Here is a 17306-nt window from a genome sequence, read left to right on the forward strand (position 1 = left end):
CTCTACAGTCCCAAGGACAAATGATGCATTAAAGTTCACTCTGGGGAGCAACTGAGTTTTTTAGGTTTGCTTACAGAGAAATGAGGAATTATGTGTAGGAGTGTAGATGCCCTTAAAGCAGCCACAACAAATGAATTCTGCACCCATCATGACTCCTTCCCCAATCTATATACTGTAGCCCCTACCTGAAAATGGGGCATGTACAATCAGAGTAGAACTCCAAACAACTATTAGGGAGGAGTGACTGGATACTCTAGAGAGGGTCCCATGATCCTTCCCACCCAATGTTTAGGAAGGAATGTCAACAGTCAACAAGCCTAGCTATGAAGATGTTTTGTAAGCAGGTCTAGCTCAATTCCTGAAGATGGTAGGAGTTTGGCTCAGAAGATAGTCCTGCACAACAATAATGATTATATATATATATATATATCATGATAGAACATATATAATCTAAAAGCCTCTACTTAAAAAAAAAGTTTACAGTGAACAAAATACACACACTTGGCATTATCTACCATTCACAGCCTGACATAATAAAGCAAAAAAGAAGGAAGGAAGAAAAGGGGAGAGTGCAGCATCTTTCACCAATCAAATTTAGAAATAGCTTAATTATATTTGCAATATACTGAGGAAATGATCTAGTCAGTCCCAGCTTAACTAATAGAATTTATGATATCTTGCTTAAAAGAAAAAAATTAGTGGTGTTGTGTGCTAAAAGGAAAATAAGAGCAAGCCAAACTGAAATGGCAATTATAAATGAATTGCCATCCTGACAACCACAAAAAGCAAAGGGTACTTGCTAGTAGGAGTCACAAAATTGGCTTAGAGCTTCCAGAAGCCAATGCACTAGGAAAGTCTATTCAAAACTAAAATTTGCAGGATGAAGAGATAGCTCAGTCAGTAAAGTACTTTGCCTTACAAACATAAAGACTTGAATTTGATCCCCAGAACCCACATAAAAAAATCAGGCATATGGTGAATAATTGTTATCCCAGGGCTGAGAAGGTAAAGTCAGGAAGATCCCTGGGGCTCATCTGAATTAGAGGAGAGCTCCAGGTTCAATGAGGAACCCTGTCTCAAAACAATAAGGTAAAATGCAACTGAGGAAGACACCTGACATCAGCTTCTGGCCTCGACACCATATATTAGAGAACCTGCACCCCCCTCCCCCATATACATGACGTTCCTAAATAGCTTGAGAGCTAGTGATGTATCTCAGTTAGTAGAGTATTTTTCCTTTCATGCATAAGACCTCAGGTTTGATTGCCAGCACCAAATAACAGGTGATTCAAATAAACTGGGGAGTTTAAGGTAGTCCTTGGCTCTATACATAGTTCCAGGTCAGTTTGGGCTACAGAAACCCTGTCTCAAAGAAAAAAGTGGTTAAGAGTTACATAATCACGAGGATTAGAGTTTCCATCCTAGTACCTGTGCAATAAGCCAGCTGGGTGTCCTGCTAACATGAGGAATTGGACAGCCTGTTCAGGCCTCCATGCATGTGTAAGCACACACACTACACAGGTGCACACACTCAGGTAGACATAAGTAAAATCTTAAAGAACTATAACACGAAAGGAGAATTGTCACAAAGCTGGTGAAAAACTCAAAGTATGAGACAAAAATTTGTCAGTCTTAACACACATCTTAGAAATGGTCTTAACTAGACCAAAAATAAAGAAAGAGATGATCTGACAACTTTCATTTAATATATACCTAAGTTGGATGTAGGAGAAGATGCCTGTAATCCTAACACTAGGAAGTTTGAGGCAGGAGGATCACCTAAATTTGAGGCAGTATAGTAAGACACTGTTTCAAAAACCTCAAAAATTATGACAAAACCCACAAAGCAAACAAAAGCACCTATACATAAATGATTTTGACTATAAATACAAATTCATTTCAAATAAAAGGAGAATATAAATTAAGCACTAAATTCCATAAAATTTACATTATAACTAACCTATCAACCACTGAACTAAGAAAGTAAAAATTAGCTAAGGTTGAGAAAATCAAATATGCCCTGCTTTTCATCCAGTTGGGCAAATGGACTGAATAATCAGCCATGCTGAGGCTGTAAACGAGACTTGCACAAAAGGGTACAGATAAAGATATCCATTAGTCAAGACCAAATAAAACTGAGATGTGAAGGACTATCAAGTCTAATCTAGAGTATGACACGCCCAGGACGCAAAGATTGTTCAATATTAACGATTAGTAAAGTATATCCAATCCAGGTGGTTAAATCCAGAATCATAAATGGATTAGAGTTCAACATAAAAGATCAGGCCTTTCTAACATTTCAAATGTGACAGCTGAAGAGATGGCTCAGTTGATAAAATATTTTCTGTGCAAACATGAGATCCTGAGTTCAATCCCTACCATACACATAAAAAAGCTAGGCATGAGAGTCAGTGCTTGTAATTCCAGCACTGGGGCTTGGGTGGAGTGGAGACAGGACACCTGGAGCTCAACAACCATCAAGCCTAGCCAAATCAGTGAGCTTAGGTCAGTGAGAGAGAATCCCTGTCTTAAAATACAAGGTGGATGGCTCACAGATACCTAAGGTAGACCTCTGGCCTACACGGGGACATACACATACGCATATGCATTTACACACACAGGAACCAGAACACACGTGTGCATACCCACACACAAGTGAGTAAACGTCCAATGATATGAAAATGTTAAAACTTTGGCTTGACCTAATAAATATTAGACATCAATATTTGTAGAGCCAGATAAAGCAGAACTCGGAGGGGAAAGTACTGCAACAAAAACAGAAAAGAAGAGCAGTCATTTTTATAGAAAGAACTCTTAAAATACTACCGCTCTAACTATTCTCATGGAAAAAACCAGAGAGCCAGAAAAGTACAACAATCAAAGAAGTAAAGCAGACAATGATTGAAGCAGTAATTGTTTTTCAGTGTTACCTTGCTAAAAGGTCTAAGGGCAACAATGAAACAAATATCCCCAAACTGCTTGTGAAATATACAATAACAATCCTTCCATGGCCATATGGGACACTGCTAAAAATGCTCTTACCTCAAGGCAAAATGACCCTGGCCTGACACCCCAGTGCTCAGGAAGGAAGCAGAACAACACTGCAAACTAGCCAAAGCATGCTCATGGCTTTTTACTCAGAAAGGGGAGTTCTCTATACTAGGCAGGAAATGACAGGTGCAGCAAATAGATGAGGTGGAGATTAGGGTAGAAGCTACGCATTCCATAGGAGGCACCAACGTAAATGAGCTCTGACTGACCAGGATGCATCTCCTGTCACTGAAAATAAGGATGTCAAGCACCTTGAGGAAACAGGGAAAGGATCCTCACATAATCTAAATTTTAAAATGATATACACACCTACAGCAGTTTGTAGTTATATGTTTCTCTCTTCTGCTTTTCTGTATTTTCCAGAGAAGTCTTAAATTTTTATGAAGTTAATAAGACAATTAAGAGTGGGAGGAATCAAACTCACCTTTCCTTAATTTCCAATTCTATATGTAAAATACATTCTAAAACATATATCGTGAGGAAACACATTGAACTAACTCCATCCCTTGCTGTTACCCAAACTTAGGAGGTGCCAGTACATAGTTGCTATTCATTTAAAATATTCACACTCTAAAATATGTTATTTGTATTTACTATTACTGAGACAGGGTATCACTAGGACGGCTTGGCTGACCTGGAACTGGCTATTTGGCCCAGCTGCCCTCCAAATCAAAAGAGATGTGCCTACCTCTGCTTCCCAATGGGATTAAAGGCGTGTGACAATATACCTGGTACCATTCCACTATAGTTTTTAATTCCATTTCTCAAACTGTTACACAGTTAAGGAGTACCTCCATATTTTCTATGCAGTGTCACCAAACAGACAGCTTCATTTGGACGTTCTCAGACATGTATGGCACGATCCTCTGAGCACATTCATCTTCCCATTACCCCCTCCAGTCCTGTCCTCACAATAGGTCCCTTTATGACATATACGTAGCACGCTCAAATCTAGACAGTGAACAAGATTGCTAACGGCAGCTTAGTTCTATGGCAATGTGTTCATTATGCACGTTCTGTGCTATCTTAATGTGAGCTCAATAAATCCATTATATGCTCTTTTAGAAAGATGACTGAAACTCAACATTTTCAGACTGTAACTCAATAATACAATCGATATTTCAGTATTTTAGAAAGCCGAGCTCTGGATGAATTTAAACGTGGAACTACCTGCTGTTAAAAGTTACACCTGTGGAAGTAAGGCCACAATCATGCCTAAATCTGATACCTTAAGGGTGTCCAGTATACCCCGATCCTTAAACGTCTGGTATAGCTTTTTGCGCAGTTCATCTTGATTCAACACATCACACTTGTGGGGCATGGTGGACTGAAAAGAGAAAATAATGAGTTACCTAGTGGCAAAGGGGATCTGAATTTCAGAAATCAGACCAGTGACCTCACTGGAAGCACTAAGATGCTTAACAAAGCTTTAAGGAACATAAACAAAAGTCCTTTCTGAAAAACCCTGTTAAGTGGCAGGTGGAACTACCTGAGCCATCGTAGTTTCCTCCGGAGCTCGCCCCTCCAGGGTCGGACTCCTTGGCCCGGGACAGACCGGAGGAGGAGAGGGAGCCCTTGAACTCCGAGCCCAGCTTCTGTCTCTGGGGACCTAGAGGAACAAGAGAGCTGAACATTCAGCCCATTATTCCATCAAACACACGCACTTCCTCCGGGTGTGGGGGGGCGTGATCCAGGAGGGACTCTGGACTGAATAAAGACGGAAATCACTAGGGAAACACCAGAAGCGGCCGCTCAGTAGACAGTTTTCACTGCTCCAGAGCTCACTCCTACACCGCCCTCTGCCCGCTCAGCCGGCCCAACGTCGACCCGGCCAAGCTCAACCGCCGAGGGTAGGCGCGCTACGACGCACGCGCGAGCTTAGGCCGGAAGTCCCAGCCACCTCTCGCGAGAGCATAGCCTCAGATCTCGCGGGAGGGACTCTGGGTTTCCTGGCTGAAGCTACGGGGTGCGAGTTCACGAGGCTAGTGATTCTACTATCGGCTCCTCCCTACAGGTAGGATTGGGAGGGAAGTAGGGGGCGGATGCTCCGGGTCCCGAGGGGATTGCAGGCCTCACGTGATGCGGACGTTGGTCTCATACCTCTATCTAGCCCTGATTCGGAACAGCAGGACCAGCCCCCGGGGCCGCTTAGTCAGTGTTCTCCTGGTTGATACAGCCTCCGTTTGCACGTAGGAACGACCTGTGCGCACTCAGAGGCAGTCAGGTAACTCAGTGTATCTTCACTGCAATGCCTTTGCCCTTTGCAGCTGGTTTGTTGTAGAAAGCAGTCCTGGGCATCATCTTACTTTGACTGCATCGTTGGTCTGTTTCCCTACCCCCGCACTCACGTGTCTCCAGACTTTGACAGTTTGCTCTCAAAGAGGCTAAAAGCGCATCTCCTTGAGAAGCACGGAGCTTAATTTTATAGAGAACCTCCGTGGTGTGTTTGCTGATCTGTGGGACAAATGGAATTCCAGCTGTCAGGAGCACAGGGCTGTTTCTAAAGGTTCCTCCATAGAGACTGTAGAGAGATTTGCTTTAAAAATGGATGATGGCTTTGAACTGGGGTGCATGCGTTTTATCTTGTGTTTGCCTGTAACCTCAAATGTTTAACTTGGAAAGGATTTCTAAGTTCATCCTCCCGCCCTTCCACCATCGCACCATATGAATTTTAACTTCCTGGTAACTTCAGATGACAGCCCTGGGCTTGGCCTCTAGTGCAGTTTAGAATAAATCTATTAAGTCCAGAGTTAAAAAAACAAACAAACTTGGCCTTATGTATGTACTGCACTCCTCAAACCCATACCAGACATGAATAATTGATCACAGCCTTCCACTGCTGACCACACTTTCTCAGCACCAACTCCTGGCAGCCGTACCAGCTAAGTAGACAGCTAAGTAGATTTTGCTCACAAGAAACCCTATGGTATTCCTAGTCAAATCACTTTTCTGCTAGACATTGTATTTCGATAACATCGGAACATTTATCCACCACAGAACACTTCCTCCCTACTTAGCTTAAAACACCCTCAGCTCCTTCAGTTGCTCTTGTTTTGTTTGCAGACCATTCGTTGTCTAAGTCCCACCCTTCCCCCAAAAAAACAGTGTTTAAAGGTATCCACCATTTGAAACTATGGTTCCCAGAAATGAGTACTTTCACAGGTAATGCAATGAAGATGACAGCAGAACTTTTTACACATCTTTCTTGGACACAGTCTTACTCAGTTTTTGGTTGTTTGGTTTGTATTTTTAGATTTATTTTATGTGTGTGTGTGTGTGTGTGTGTGTGTGTGTGTGTGTGTGTGTGTGTGATGAGTAAGGTAGCCACAGAAACCAGAAGAAGGCATTAGATCCCCTAGAGCTGGAGTTACAAGCAGTTGTGAGCTGCCTGAGGATTGAACTTGGGATTGAACTTGGGTCCCCTACAAGAGCAGTGTGTTCCCTTAACTGCTGAGCAATCATTTTGTCCCAGCTGTCTTACTCTTCATTCAGCCTAGACTGCTTTAGCTTTCCTTTCTTGACATGTCAGGCTGCTACCTTACTGAGCAATAAATCCACATTTTGGGGATGTTCACATTTCTTTTACTCTAGGTTTCTCTCCTTTTGTTGTGCAGTTGGTTTGTTGTTACTGCTTTTAGTTTTTTGAGGCAGAGTCTCATACTGTGGCCTAGGCTGGACCAACTCATAACTGATCTCTTGTTTTAACCTCCCTAGTGCTGGGATTAAAGATGTGAGCCACAATACCTGGCTTCTGTTTATTTTAAAACTCAAGTACAAGACTATGTCTCAGCCTCTTATGTGGTAAGAATTTCATGCAACACTTGTAGACTTTCAGGTCCTGTAGTGTCAGTCCTGTTCCCCCATTTTGAGACAGGGTCCCTCTATGTAGTCTTGGCTATCCTTGGTCTTATATCTAGGCCATGCTGGCTTAACCTCACAAAGATCCACCTGCTTCTGCCTTACAAGTGCTGGAGTCAAAGATGTATGCCACCAGACCTAACATTGGAGATCTTTTTCATTCCTAACTTTTGCCTGTTAATAAACTCTTAATAGTTACCTTGCATTTGAATGTGATAAGTTGTCTTTAAGTTGCTGATTTAGTGCCAGCCATGATAGCCAGACCTACAACCTAAGCACTCAGGAGGCTAAAACAAGAGGATCATGAGTTCAAAGCCAGCCTGGGCTACACAGCAAGACCACATCTGAAAACGAAACACGTGCACGCGCGTGCATGCACACACACACACACACTCCCTCCAGAAGAAAAGGTATTGATCTAGAGGTCAGTGGAAACCTCTGTGGCAATATTGGACCTTGAGTTAGCATAGAACACTCAGATATTTCTGGGTATTAATTTTAAGTCAGATATAGGTCTCACTTAATCAGCAAATAATGAGTGTTGGCTATATCTCTGGCACTGTTAGAACCCTGGGGATACTATACAGAACAAGAACAGTATGTCTGTTCTCTTTAAGGACTTCTTTCTGTCACCCAGGCTATTGGTCTCCATTGTGCTCCTACATAGATACCAAAATATCCAGAAAATTTACTGTCCACCTGTCACATTTCCTTTGCTGAGCAGAAAAGTTACGTTTGATGTAATTTGTTCTTAGTATAAGTAGAGAATGAAAATGACTAATAACCTGGATGCAGTGGTAGTAGTGGTTTCTGTACAGAGAAAGGTCCTGACATGCTATCTGACCAAAATCGGCCAGGTAACACCTATTTAGGTTGGTGTTTAGCATCATGAATGTACCTAGTCATAGATGAGAAGATATCCTTTTATCTATTTCTGAAAATCAGAATAACGTTACCTATCTCTTAGCATATAGAACCTTTCTGTGCCTGTGATTTCTTTAATGTCACTTAACAGTAGATGTAGAGTTGTTGATCCAAGCTATATAATTTGCCAGGACCTGAAGACTCTTCAATTGAAATGCCTAGGAAATTTTCTAATATCTAATATGCAGTCTTAAAATTTGCACCCTGCCCTGTCTGGCTTGCTGATGAGAAGTTATGCTTTGTATGTAACAGGAAAAATGGAAATTAGGCAGATTTGCATCTTTGTTATTTCAGTGTATGTCCAGTGCTAGAAGCCCTTCTTTTCCTAATGGTAACAACCTACAGAGGCATTTGCTTTTCTTACATATTTTGTACACTTAAGTTCTCTTTTAATTTTGCTCTTTTCATGGAGTCTGGCTGGCTTTGAGCTTAGGATCTGCCTGCCTTAGCTTCCTCGGTGCTAGGATTCCATGGCTGGTTTAATCTCAGTATTTGGGAGTCAGCTAATAAGCACCTATTCTATCCATAGGGACTGTAACGTATTCAAAACTTGTAGAGATTAATATATGGACATCTCCAGCAAGGGAGGGACATTAATCAGGTTTACTTGAGTGAGGCATTTTGAAACCATCCTGAATTATCCTTCCCCCCCCCACCCAGTATAATCTACTCCCAAATTGTGTATGTCCACCTCCTCAAACTAGCCCTGTAAAGATGCTTCAAGGGTCTCTAGGGCATTGAAGAAAATGAGCAGACAAGTACATTGGTCAACACAGTTACTTTTAACCAGAGCAGTTACTTGTGTTTACTTATTTGTGAGTTCTCATTTTGAGACAGGGTCTCATTCTAGTTCAGGCTATTCTGGAACTCACTATGTAGTCTAGGCTGGCCTCAGAGCCACAGTGACCCTCCTGCCCCAGCCTCCCCAAGTTCTGGGAAAAAACAGGCATGACACAGCTCAGCTCGTATTGTTTTAAGGGTGAAATTCTAAATGGTAGTACTTACTTTATGGATAGAAAAGGTGCAGAGGGGAAATAGAAACATGGTTGGAGCTGATGTTGACAATTTAAGACCTGCTGACTAAGTGAGTGAACAAAATTTGCTAATAACAATTAATGACCAGCATGCTTTTCCTTTACCCTGACTCATTCCTTACTGGTAGGATCAGTCTTTTCAGTATTTGAGTTTTTGTTCAATGAGCCAGAAAAGTAACTTTGTAGTAACAGAATGTCATCCAATCAACTGTGTATTTATTGTAAATACCAGTGAACAGTAGTCAATAAATAGTTTTACCTTCCTTTATGTGAAAAAAAGGTGCAGAGGTTTTCTAGAGTTTGGAATCGGTGACTTAGAGTTGAGCTGTTCTGTATTGGAAATGCCATGCTGATACTTAGATTCAAACTAAGAAATTAAACTTTCACTTCTGCAGTTATCCTAGCCACATTTCAGATCCTTAGTGGCTTCTATATTAGATAGTATATTATAGAACATTTCTATTGTGGTAGAAAGCTCGTTGGAGTGGACAACAGAAGTGTGTGTCACCTTTGCCCAGTGCCCAGCATGAATGAGATGAGCCTGAGAATAGTAGCTAAGTCTAAATGCTGCATACTTTCTCTTACATGTGAGATCTAGGTTGAAAAACATTTGCAAATAAAAGAAGTGAGGACTGTTTGAAAGAGGGTATCTGTAAGGAGGGAGTAACAAAAGGGCGCTAAGGAAATGGGGATGACCACAGTGGGTCTCGGTGACTGTGTGACATGGATTCTGTGTGGATGAAGATGGCTTGGGAAAGCCAGTGTTTGTGCAGTTAATAAGTGCTAAGGGAAAGAAACTCTGTCTCGCTGGCCAGTTGGGTAGTTTGTAAGAGAACCCTTATGTGTCTGTCTTTCAGCTCCTATTCTATTTCATGCTATCCTTAGACACGACACTTCTTTACCATTTGCACATCCTATGAAGGAGCTGTGGGTTTGATGTGGATTATCTTTCTGTGCATGCATTTCCTTCTGCTGTCTGGGGGCTCCCTCCTATGCTGTTGTTGCTTAAAACTATTTGTGTGTAAATCCTTCCCTTGGCATACTGTAGCTCTGTAGCCTATTCTAGCAAGAATTCATCCTTGTTTAGTTGCTTCAGAGTTCAAGTTCTCTTTCCTTCCCTTTTCTCTGTGACTACTCCGAAGGCTCCCTAGCCTTGCATAGTTTTCTATCATTACTGCTTATCTTTGTTATCCACTTTGAGTATTGGATCCTTCTCCTAAAACTAACAGCTTTTTCTGGGAAGGACTAAATGGTAAATACTTTTGGTCTCTATGCTAGATAATCTCTGTTGTCAATACTCAGCTCTTCCATTGCAGGATGAAGGCAGGTTTTAGACAGTAGTAGGGTGTATGAGGTTAAATTTTGGCCTACAACCTACAGGTGTGGGCTCCTGCCCCAGATAATGTTCTAAATACTTCATTGTGCCCAAAAGAGTCTCAAGTTTGTCTTCCACAGTTATAGACTTCCATTTTGAACTAAACGTGCTATCTTTGCCTTGCTTTTCTTCATTAGGGAACACATTCCAGATTTCTTTGGATTTCATTGATTTTTCTGTGAATCAGCAGACAACCTAGAGGACTTGGTAAGTTGTGGCCTCTCATGGCCTCAGATGTCCAGAAGGCTAACTAGACACTCCAGTTGCCTAGATTCCCATCCCATGTTGTGTCATGTATTCTTCCATGTTATTCTAGACAACACTTAATCAAGTATTCACTGTTAGCCAGACATCCTTTGTTAGATTTCCATGCTTTACATATATTAGGTTATATAGTAATCCTTCTACATATCAGTAAAGTAGCTCCAGTGTTACCACTATTGTATAGATGAAACAGACAGGGTGATTAAACTGGTACCTATGGTCACATTCCAAGTAAGACTCAGAACCTGGCTTTGTCTAAATCCAAAGCCCTTGTACACACATACTAAAATCCACCCCCGTCTCCCAACTAGCTTTCTGATAATGTCTGTTGAAACCTATGGAATAGGGCTGGTACAGTCAGAGCACTTGCAAGCCCGACAACCTGTGTTTTATCTCTGGGACTCACATGATAAAAAGAGAGAACTGATCTGCATGGTACCCAACACACACACACACACACACACACACACACACACACACACACACTATATTTTTTAATGTAAAACATGGAATACTTGGTTTCTGCCCACCTTACCCCAATTGCTCTTATTTTTGTTGTTGTTTGTTTTTATTTTGAGACAGTCTATTATGTAGCTATGGCTGCCTTAGAATTTGGTATATAGACCAGGCTGGCCTGGAAGTCATAGAAATCCATCTGCCTCCACTTTCCAAATGCTGGCATTAAAGACTTGTCTATTATGCCTGGCAAACTTATAATAAATTAGTGTATGAAGAGACATATTATAGGCCCTTATATTTTCAGAGACTTAAATTTGTAGCATACATCCTTCTGATAGAAAGAGGACAAATATACTGTATAATCTGTGAACAAATGTTATTACATTGTCTCTTTTGTGTAAAAATGGTTTGTGGTATAACTGGCTTTTAGCTTCTTTTGGAGGGTACCTCCTGAACATATTTCTGAGACAAGCTAATTAGTTCCTCAGTATTGAGGATTAAAAATATATGTTGTTGTTTCATTTAAATTTTACTAGGAGCTACATATTGAAGACAATGTCTGGAAGCTTCTACTTTGTAATTGTTGGCCACCATGATAATCCAGTTTTTGAAATGGAATTTTTGCCACCTGGGAAAGCAGAATCCAAAGTATGTATGCAACTTTAAATTAATAAGATTTTTTGTGTCATTTGTAATGGTATGTCAAAATAGTGTTTTAGAACTGAAATAGATCAGGATAAATAAAACAACTGAGATATAGCAAAAATTCAATTACATTTTCTCTGAAGTCCCATAGACTGATAGAAAACAGGGAAGGAATTTCACCCACTATGAAAGGCTTCTTAAGCATACAGAAATGTGGCCAAGGACAATTTTTGTTGTCTCCAAATGCCACTGTAGTTCATTGTGCTTCAGGAAATCATATTTTTCACCAGAACAGACATAGATCAGTTTACACCTGAGGATTAAAAAGAACCTTACTCCCATGTTGTCCTGCTATCATCACTGGGATTATAGCCATTTCTGTGGCTTTTCCAGCACTGCTTAAATTGTCTCCATCTTACTGACAGCCAGGCCACATCAGGAAATTCTAAAAGCAACAGCAGAGGTAATGCTTTCTTGTTATCTAACTTGTCTTGGTCTTAGTTCTTTCTCTAGCTACCACTCACCTTAAAGCATTTCCACAGTATATATCCAACCCCTCAAGTGTGATCATCAGTATATAGGAAGGAAAAGCATTGCTGAGAGACGGACACAGCTATATCCATTTCTCTAAGGATTCAGCTTGCTTTGGCATGACAGCATTAGGGATGCAAGCATACTTTAGCTGTGTAAGGGTTCCTGGGCAACTGGTGACCTTCCATGGCCTCATTCTGAGAACAACCTATCTAGGAAGAAGGTTATGCTAGTTTCTTGTGGCTGTCATAGCACAGCATCCAAAATTGAGTGGCTTAGAACAGAAATGCACAGTAGCAGTTTTAGGAGCAGATGTCTGAAATTGACGCCTTGGCAAGGCCTCATTCCTATGGAAGGTAGTTCTCTTGGCTTTTGGCAACTTAGTGTCTGTCTTCTGGTAGCATTCTTCTTGTGTACATATGTCCAAATCTCCCATTTAATTTTTTGTTGTGGAGGATGTGTCAGAATGTCACTTTGTAGCTGACTGTCCTGGAATTCACTAGGTGGCCCAGGATGGCCTCCAGTTCATGGATATTCTCTGTCTTCAAAAGCCTTAGTTCTGGGATTACAGGTATGAGCCACCACACACCACAGCAAACCTTTTTTCTAAGGACAGCAAGTACATTGGATTAGAGGACCATTCTACTCCAGAATGACCTCATCTTAACTAACCACATCTTCAGTGACCCTCTTTCTAAGGCCACATTCTGAGGACCATATGACTTTTGAGAGGGACTCTATATACCAGTGGTTCTCAACCTTCCTAATGCTGTGATGCTTTAATACAGTTCCTCATGCTGTAGTAACCTCCCCAACCATAAAATTATTTCATTGCTACTTTGTAACTGTAATTTTGCTACTATTATAAATCGTAATATAAATATCTGATATGCAGATGGTCGTAGGTGACCCTGGTGAAAAGGTTTTTCAACCTCCAGAGGGGTTGCCACCCATAGTTTGAGAACCACTGCTATATACCATATAGAATGTCATCCATAGCAGGTAGTTCTTGAAAACCACATTGTGAAAGAGAATTCCACAGGAGTAAGACTTCATCCAGGTCATGAATTTGCTCTCTATATTGTATTGAGTCATTCCTGCCTTCTTTTCAGTTAGGCCATCTTGCTCATGAAGAAGATACTCATGGTTCTGACCGGATTGTCTCTGCTGTTAATAAAGATGACAACTCACAGCTGGGCTGAGCATGACCTCCCTCCCCATCACAGGTCCCAAAGCCATGTAAGCTCTGTTGTGCAAGAGGCCTATCATAGGTCTTCACAAGTGCCATCTCTACTGTCTCTGCAGCTTCTGCTCAGGAAGCCTGGCTTTCCCTTTTGCCTCCAGCCTTTGGGGCCCTACGTGCATGGCATCCCTTTGTTTCTATCCTTGATTTCTACTTTGGTCTCCGCCTAGGAAAAGTGCTCTCTTTGATCCACATCTGCTTATACACACTTTGTGTGTCTCTCTTCTAATAAGATAAGGGCTTCTGGAAAGTAGGATCTGCCTCATTTCCTCCACTAACAGTAGCAGTCTTTCTTCATATGATGAAATAGTTGTAGAAAGTTAGTAACTGCCTTCTACCAGCATTGAAAATATGTTTAATAGTTTCTTGAAGATATTTATTAATTGGTGTTCCTGTTTATGAGTGATAGATATCAATACTATAAAAAACATAATCTTTTATGTCTTATGATGATAATACATGCAGTAAATGAAAAGAGTCCTCCCCTAAGAAAAACACGTATGGAATTTCTAGAAAGAAAACAAGGCATGCTGACGCTCACCTGTAGTCCTAGCACCTGGGAGGCTGAGGCAGGGTCAGGAGCTCAAGAGCATGCTAGGCTACATAGTAAAATAAGAGCAAACACAGTACACACAAGTCGACAGAATTTCAGAATGGATTGTTGATGGTCCTCATGCTGTATGGAAATGCTTCTCTTTCTTCATTTTGTTATTTAGGATGATCACCGCCATCTGAACCAGTTTATAGCTCATGCTGCTCTCGACCTTGTGGATGAAAATATGTGGCTTTCTAACAACATGTACTTAAAAACTGTGGACAAATTTAATGAGTGGTTTGTATCAGCATTTGTCACTGCAGGGCATATCCTTACCTTATGGTAGTTTGCTTTCTGTTGCCGTTATAAACACTGTGACCAAAACCAACTTCAGGAAGGAAAGGATTAGCTTACAGTTCCCAAGTCCATTATTGAGGGAAGTCTGGGCAGGAACTCAAGCAAAAACTGAAGTAGAGACCATAGAGGAATACTGTATCCTGGGCCTACCTGCCTGTGGATGGTACGGCCATCCATGGGCTTGGCCCTTCTACAACTTCAAAAAGTAAGCCTAACATGTTTTTTCATTTAGAAGGCCTTTTAAAAAAAACATAATTTTTTTGGGGGGGGGGGTATCTGAACCATACTAAAAGCTATTTTACTTAAAGTCTGTTTCCTAACTTTAAACTATTACATTCTCCTTCAGATAAAGCTAAGTTGACTTTAAGCAGTTTATGTACTCAGCTTTGGCATCACAAAATACAGTTCATGTGATAAATTTGAAGATATCCTTCTAGATGACTGCTTTAAATGCTTCATTTCTAGTAAAGATTATGCCTTAATTCTCTTCACATATGAGATTTATTATGCTTCATGATGTGAGGCAAGAAGATGGAATAAAGAACTTCTTTACTGATGTTTATGATTTGTATATAAAGGTACGCTATACCCTAAAATTAAAATATCTGATTTTTATAAAGGATAGGGCTAGAGATAGAGCCCAAATTAAGATTTAAAAATCAGTTTCTCTTATCATTAGTAATTTCATTTTAGTGTTTTCTCACATATGTTAGGAAGCACTTATAAGGAACTAATGTGTTTTAGAAACCCTAAATTAAAAGAATTATAGGGCACAGTGGCAATGTCTATAATACCAGCACTTGGGAAAATCATGAGTTTGAGGCCAGCCAAGCTACACAAGAATTTTGGGAGAGGTTGGGGGTGGAAATGACAGCAGCAGTATATATAGGATAACTTTTTTAAAAAACTGAACATATGAGACTTTTACTGTTTATTTACATAATCCAGAGGCTCATATAGATTAATCTATTTGTAATAAATACAAGGTAAATTCAAGATCCATGTTAATGTATATAGGCCATATCAGTCATACTATTGTGAAGGTAGCTGCAGGTACTTCTCAAAACTAAAATACTAGAATACTAGACCACAGAATTCCTGAAGAGAAGCCAGGTAAGGAGATGCATGCCTATGATCCCAGCACTTGGGAGGTAGAGTAGGAAATTCAGGCGTGCAAAGCCAGTCTCAGATAAATGGTGAATTTGAGGCTGCTTTGAACTGCACAAGATCCTATCAGAAAAACAGGTGTGGTAGCTTACACCTGAATTCCAAGCCTTGGGAGACCAGAGGGATTACAGTGAGTTAAGGCTAGTTAGGTTACAGAGTTCCAGGCCAGGCTAGGCAACAGAACGAGAACCTGCCTCCCAGAAAAAAGAAATTAAGATGTTTTTGTTGTTTATTTTTTGAAGATTGTTGCATTTTTTATTTGTCTATTTGTGGGGTTGGTAGGCTGGGGAGAGGTAACACATGCCATGGTGTACTTAGTGGAGGGAGCTTAGGACAGCTTATAGGAATAAGTTCTCTCCTACTATGTGGGTCCTGGAGATGGAAGTCTGCTTGTCAAGTTGGCTTTAGGCACTGGGCCTGTTAATTTTTTGAGATAGTCTCATGTAACCCAGCCTGATCTTGAACTCGCTCTGCAGCTAAAGCTAGGCTTGAATTCCTGATCCTCCAGCTCCCAAGTTCAGAAATTGCAAGGGTATATGCAACCACACCTGGCTAAGATGTTATAATGTGTGGGCATCCTTCTTTGAGAAGCCCACACGGATGCCCTAGATATGCCTTACTTTCTGGGTGTCTCTTTCTTTTCAACTATCATGATTATACTTTATAAATTTCTTTTTGAAATCCAATTCTTCATTTTTTAAAAAAAAAGAACAATGGAGCACTTTCAATGAAAATTAAAAATGGGACTCAAGACTCTTCTCTTTGCTAAATTTTAAAATGTAAATTTCTTTTAGCAACCTGTGAATTATCAGCCACTTTCCTTTGGTAGGCTCACTAATAATCTTTTTCTTTCCTAGTTTGCAATGAATCCATTTTATGAACCCAATTCTCCTATTCGATCAAGTGCATTTGACAGAAAAGTTCAGTTTCTTGGGAAGAAACACCTTTTAAGCTAAATGGAGAAAAACTGAAATAAACTGTATCATCGTGGGGTATACTCAGGAATGTGTGTTCTGTAAGTCATTTGAAACAGCCTGAAAAATGTTCCCTTAAAATTGTACATTGTTTTCATGTTATCAGCATTAATATTTGCTTGTGAACCGTGATATTTACAAACAGCTCTTTATCAGTAATTTTGAATGCTTTTATTTAAAAGCTTGAGAAAAATTTTGTCTTTCCCATGATAATTTGATCTTAATTTATTAATTCAAAAGCATATCTCATAGTTAATATCTGTTAGATTAATTTAAGACTGAAAAGTTATGGAGACATGAATGAAATTGAATTATTTATAATTTAGAGATGTTCTTTTAACATGCATAATACACTGCAGTACCAAGAAGCTGAAGCAGAAAGCCCATGCCAGTGTTACATGCTTGCCTACCTCTGCCAGAGGCTGAGAATCATCCTGCTGTAACTCTAAACCCCTACACTTATGTATGCTGGACCAGTTATAGGTCATGGCAAAATGTGTTGCCTCTGTCACCTTATATTCTAGTGTTTCCTTTCTCTTGTAAACTAAAGGTTTACTTTATTTAAACTTGTATCTGTACTTGAAAAAATGTTATAATACGGATTTGATATTACTAATAAAAGCCTGAGTTGCACTGACATTTGCACTTAACCTTTTAGGCTATACAGAGTGGGAGGTGGCAGATGTGGCCTCTTGCATTAGAAATGCTGGTTTGATTTTACAGTAGTACATATGCATGGCAAAGATTTTCATGTACATACTGGAAAAAATTTTTCCATTCTAATTTTTAAGTAAGGACTTCTAAACTTTCTTGTATTCTTTGGTGAACTTGTTACCATCACTCTTCTTTTTTTTTGACTTCTTAAATAAAATTTATATCCAAGACTCTG

The 17306-nt window shown here is 40.2% G+C and overlaps 2 protein-coding genes across 4 annotated transcripts in view; one reads left to right on the forward strand and one right to left on the reverse strand.

Annotated features, from left to right (window-relative positions):
- The window catches only part of Ofd1 (OFD1 centriole and centriolar satellite protein), a 41735-nt gene extending 36860 nt beyond the window's left edge, over positions 1-4875 (reverse strand). Inside the window, exons 1-2 of the mRNA XM_028761947.1 lie at positions 4541-4875; positions 4280-4378 (exon numbers count right to left, since the gene is read on the reverse strand). Of these exons, the coding sequence (XP_028617780.1) occupies positions 4280-4378; positions 4541-4549 (108 nt within the window). The 5' untranslated portion in view covers positions 4550-4875. The remainder of the gene's footprint in view (positions 1-4279; positions 4379-4540) is intronic.
- Positions 4876-4983: 108 nt separating this feature from the next.
- On the forward strand, positions 4984-17301 carry Trappc2 (trafficking protein particle complex 2). 3 transcript variants are annotated; one of them, XM_028761747.1, is made up of 7 exons: positions 4984-5065; positions 10380-10449; positions 11502-11613; positions 13258-13380; positions 14101-14245; positions 14769-14854; positions 16301-17301. In XM_028761747.1, the coding sequence occupies exons 3-7, from the start codon at positions 11521-11523 to the stop codon at positions 16397-16399; spliced, it is 546 nt and encodes a 181-aa protein (XP_028617580.1). In that variant the 5' UTR covers positions 4984-5065; positions 10380-10449; positions 11502-11520; the 3' UTR covers positions 16400-17301. The 3 variants fall into 3 exon arrangements, with proteins under 3 accessions (XP_028617580.1, XP_028617589.1, XP_028617585.1); XM_028761752.1 differs by lacking the exon at positions 4984-5065 and adding an exon at positions 5170-5275; XM_028761756.1 differs by lacking the exon at positions 13258-13380.
- The last annotated feature ends 5 nt before the right edge of the window (positions 17302-17306 follow it).

The sequence above is a fragment of the Grammomys surdaster genome, unplaced genomic scaffold (assembly GCF_004785775.1).
Source record: "Grammomys surdaster isolate TR1022 unplaced genomic scaffold, NIH_TR_1.0 131, whole genome shotgun sequence".
NCBI lineage: Eukaryota > Metazoa > Chordata > Mammalia > Rodentia > Muridae > Grammomys > Grammomys surdaster.

Bases quoted from the DNA above. Each gene is read 5' to 3' on its own strand.
- Trappc2 (XM_028761747.1), top strand. From the start codon at position 11,521: ATGTCTGGAAGCTTCTACTTTGTAATTGTTGGCCACCATGATAATCCA. The intron at 13,381-14,100 runs GTAAGCTCTGTT...TTTGTTATTTAG, and splicing joins ATCACAGGTCCCAAAGCCAT to GATGATCACCGCCATCTGAA. The intron at 14,855-16,300 runs GTACGCTATACC...TTTCTTTCCTAG, and splicing joins TTTATGATTTGTATATAAAG to TTTGCAATGAATCCATTTTA.